At 48.5% G+C, this 3,958-nt stretch overlaps 1 protein-coding gene across 1 annotated transcript in view; it reads left to right on the top strand.

The window, feature by feature from the left end:
* Positions 1-1,500: 1,500 nt before the first annotated feature.
* Positions 1,501-3,958, top strand: part of CD300A (CD300a molecule) — a 14,049-nt gene continuing 11,591 nt past the window's right edge. Inside the window, exon 1 of the mRNA XM_007454383.1 lies at positions 1,501-1,561. Coding sequence (XP_007454445.1) covers positions 1,501-1,561 — 61 coding nt within the window. The remainder of the gene's footprint in view (positions 1,562-3,958) is intronic.

Genomic DNA, 3,958 nt, shown 5'->3' with positions numbered 1-3,958 from the left:
GGAAAGAAACTGGCTTGAGGATACCATTACCCCATATTCGGGTATTTTTATAATTATGATACTATTTACTCCCTCAAATTAGCTATCATTATTATTTTTTTAAATAAATTTATTTATTTCATTTATTTATTTTTGGCTGCCCTGGGTCTTCATTGCTGCCCACGGGCTTTCTCTAGCTGCAGAGAGCGGGGGCTACTCTTCGTTGCGGTGCACCGGCTTCTCATTGTGGTGGCTTCTCTTGTTGCGGAGCACGGGCTCTAGGTGCATGGGCTTCAGTAGTTGTGGCGCACGGGCTCAGTAGTTGTGGCTCACAGGCTCTAGAGCGCAGGCTCAGTAGCTGTGGCAAACGGGCTTAGTTGCTCCGCGGCATGTGGGATCTTCCCGGACCAGGGCTCGAACCCGTGTCCCTGCATTGGCAGGAGGATTCTTAACCACTGTGCCACCAGGGAAGCCCCTAGCTATTATTATTGACATTTTACAGGGTCACGGGTTTTGGTCAAGGTCACGCCAGCGGTACGTGGACAAGCCACAGCCTAGCCTCCTGCTTCTTCTCAGTCTGGTGCATCTGCCCCTTAACCTTGACATTCAAGACCTTGGCAATGACTTCTGATGGTTGAACTGAAAGATATACATTTCTGGAAACTTTAGAGCCAGAGCAGGGAGGGAAGGGCATTCTGGGGACTCCGGATGGCGGCATTCGGAGTTACTATCTGCAAGCCCTCAGGTGACACATTAGCCCTCCTCACGCATTAGGACTAGTTTCCTATGCTCATGTGGCCATTCTGTGCGAGCTGGGGGCACTTGTTACGAGGAATATGTGTGTGTATATTTAGAGTCTGAGATCCCCGAAGGAGGGGTCCCTGCAGGCTTGCTGAGACCTGCTCTGTACTCAGCCCTGAGCTGGGTCCAGTGGGAACTGCATGGGAAGGAAGGTCACAGCCCGAGGGCCTTCAGGCCAAGTGGAGGACATGTGTCCAAGACGAGCAGTCATTCAGGGACTCTGGGGTCATCTGGGGTCAACTTGGAGGTCCAGACCTTGAGCCGGGGGTGCTCCTGGAAGGGCTGGTCCCCAGGGCAGTCGCTCTGTGGGTGCTGTCCAGGGCCCTTGCTCCTCCCCCAGGGCGCTCACCCTGACCACCCCGACTATGGGGAAACCGAGGGAGTTACTGGCTGGATTAGGACACTGTGGTTTTGGGGGCGGGAGGGGAGGGGAGGTGAGCTGTAGGACTGGGGAGGGTCTCCTTACTGGAAATACGTACAGAATCTGTAACACGGCCGGGGTGTCTCAGGCCCTGGCGGTTACCTTGCTCCCTCAGTGAAGACCTCCATCTTTTCAGCAGCTCCAGGAACAGAACTGAAAAACTGAACGAGGAAGCAGTGATGCACGAAGAAAAGCAGAAGTGGGAGCCTGGAGGCCTGACATTCCTCCTCGAGGGGGGACTGAAGCCTTGGGGCCAGCTGTGGCCTGGCGCTGTTGCACGCGACGTCTGTGCTGGAGAGATGGCCTGGTGGTACCAGGCCAAGTGGCTGCACCCGGCTCTGCTGCTTCTCTGGGTCCCAGGTGAGGGGCTACAGTGGGGGGGCGGGGGGTAGGGGAGGAGGGAGGGTGCGAGAGTGAGAGCTGCAGGGGAGGTGTCAGGAGACTCAGGATGGGATGCCCCCTGTCCACCGCATAAGACACATATCCTCGGAGGGGTAGGGCTGAGGGTCTCTCCCCTTCTGTATCCATCTGGCCTTAGATGAGCCACAGTGGGGCAAAGATGTGGGCCCGGAGGAGGGGCTTTGCAGGAGGTTTGGGGATGAATTATTACACACCAGAGTGAGTGGCAGGGTGACCACCAAGCGCACCCTGGGACGTGTTTATTGTCAGGAGGCGCCCTGTGGTTCACGGGTCCCGGGGGGTGGAGGAATTTGGGGACCGGGCAGGGGCAGGCCTTGGTCTCAGGGTCATGGAGGTGAATGACTGTCCAGGGCGGCTTGAGGGTCAGGGGCCTGAGGACTAGGGGGCCAGTGGTCTCCAAGGAAGGGAGATGAGACTCCCATCCCATGGGGAGAGTAGGGAAGAGCAGCTGTAGGACAGAAGGGGGAGGTTTTGCTCCGGGCAGAAGAGGGCATCCTTGCACTTATTTCTCTCCTAAGCCTCCAGGAGCTTTCAGGACTCTCCTCAGATTTCTCCTGCAGTCTTGCTAGGTTTATTCCTAGCATTTTTAATTTGGGGGTTGTTTTGCTTATAAATTGATGTTTTCTTCAATTCTATTTGCCAACTAGTTGTCGATAGGAAAGCCGTGAGTTTTTGTGTATTAATTTTGAAACTGGTCATCCTCTCACCACTCATTTTTAAAAAATATTTATTTATTTGGTTGTGCTGGGTCTTAGTTGCGGCCGATGGGCTCCTTAGTTGCAGCTCACCGGCTCCTTAGTTGCGGCTCACCAGCTTCTTAGTTGCGGCATGCAAACTCTTAGTTGCGACATACATGTGGGATCTAGTTCCCTGATCAGGGATCAAACCTGGGCCCTCTGCATTGGGAGTGGGGAGCCTTAACTTCCCCACCAGGGAAGTCCCACCACTCTTTCTTCTACTGATCCTCTAGGGTGTTCATGGGATCTGCCTGCATGGAGGGTTCGCTGTTTCTCTGGTTTCCTCTCTCATTGATCACGGGCTGGTTTGGCCAGAATGATGCCCAGGACAGAGGCGGCAGCAGTCATGCCTGCCTTGTCCCTGACTGGGCAGGTGTCCAGAATTTCCGTTAAGTGTAAAGAAGGCATCCCCTTGTGTTTTTATAAACAGCAGCATCAGGTGTTGTATGCCTTTTCATTATCTATAGAGATGATTACAGGCCACACCTCATTTTATTGTGCTTTGCTTTATTGCGCTTCATTGATACTGCAGGGGCGTTTTATTTTTACAAATTGAATGTTTGTGGCAACCTGCATCAAGCAAGTCTATTGGCTCCGTTTTTCCAACAGCTTTTGCCCGCTACGTGTCTCTGTCACATTTTGGTAATTCTTGCAATATTTCAAACCCTCCACCAGCAAAAAAGATTACAAGTCACTGAAGGCTCAGATAATGGGTAGCATTTTTTAGCAAAGTATTTCTTAATTAAGGTATGTACATTCTTTTTTTTAAGACATAATATTATTGCACACTTAATAGAACATAGTATAGTGTAAACATAACTTTTATAAACCAAAAACTTCATGTGACTTGCTTTATTGTGATATTCGCTTTACTACGGTGGTCTGGAACCAAACCTGCAATATTGTCTAAGTATGCCTGTAATTTTTTCTCCTTTGAACTATTCAAGTGGCGAATTATATTAAGATATTTGGCTGGATTTTAGTCTTGATGTATTATACGGACTTCATGATAAGAATTAGGGAGGTTTTCCTGTTTCTTTATCCTCTGCAAATGTTTAAATAAAATTGGGATTGTTTGGTCCTTGAAGGTTTTGAGAGAACTAACCTGTGAAACTGTCTGGGTTTTGCTCCTCTTTATTTGGAAAGGAAAGAAAAAGGAACTTCTTTTTTTTTCTTTCCCCTCAGCTTTACTGAGGTATAATTAACAAATAAAGATTGTGTATATTTATGGTGTATAATTACGGTGATGTTTTGATACCTGTATACACTGTGAAATAATTACATCACCTCACATAGTTATTGGGAAAGAACCCCTTGATAACACTTACCAGTATTGGTCTACATTAAAAAAATCTTTTCTGGGCTAATACTGGTGATTTATACTTTCCTAGAAAATCACCAGTTTTGCCCAAGTTTACAAATGTTTTTGTAGAGACTTGAAAATTACCGCGGGCTATTTTCTTTTTAATTGTGTATGTGTGTCTTCTCCTTTTCTTCTTGATCTGGCTACTCACAAGAATGTCTATTTTGTTGTTTGTTTCTCCCAAAAGAAAAATCAGCTTTTCAGTGTATGTACCAGTTCCATGGTTTTTCTTTCCCT

This window comes from Lipotes vexillifer, unplaced genomic scaffold (assembly GCF_000442215.2).
Source record: "Lipotes vexillifer unplaced genomic scaffold, Lipotes_vexillifer_v1.1 scaffold518, whole genome shotgun sequence".
Classification (NCBI taxonomy): domain Eukaryota; kingdom Metazoa; phylum Chordata; class Mammalia; order Artiodactyla; family Lipotidae; genus Lipotes; species Lipotes vexillifer.
This window is presented reverse-complemented; position numbering and strand designations above follow the sequence as displayed.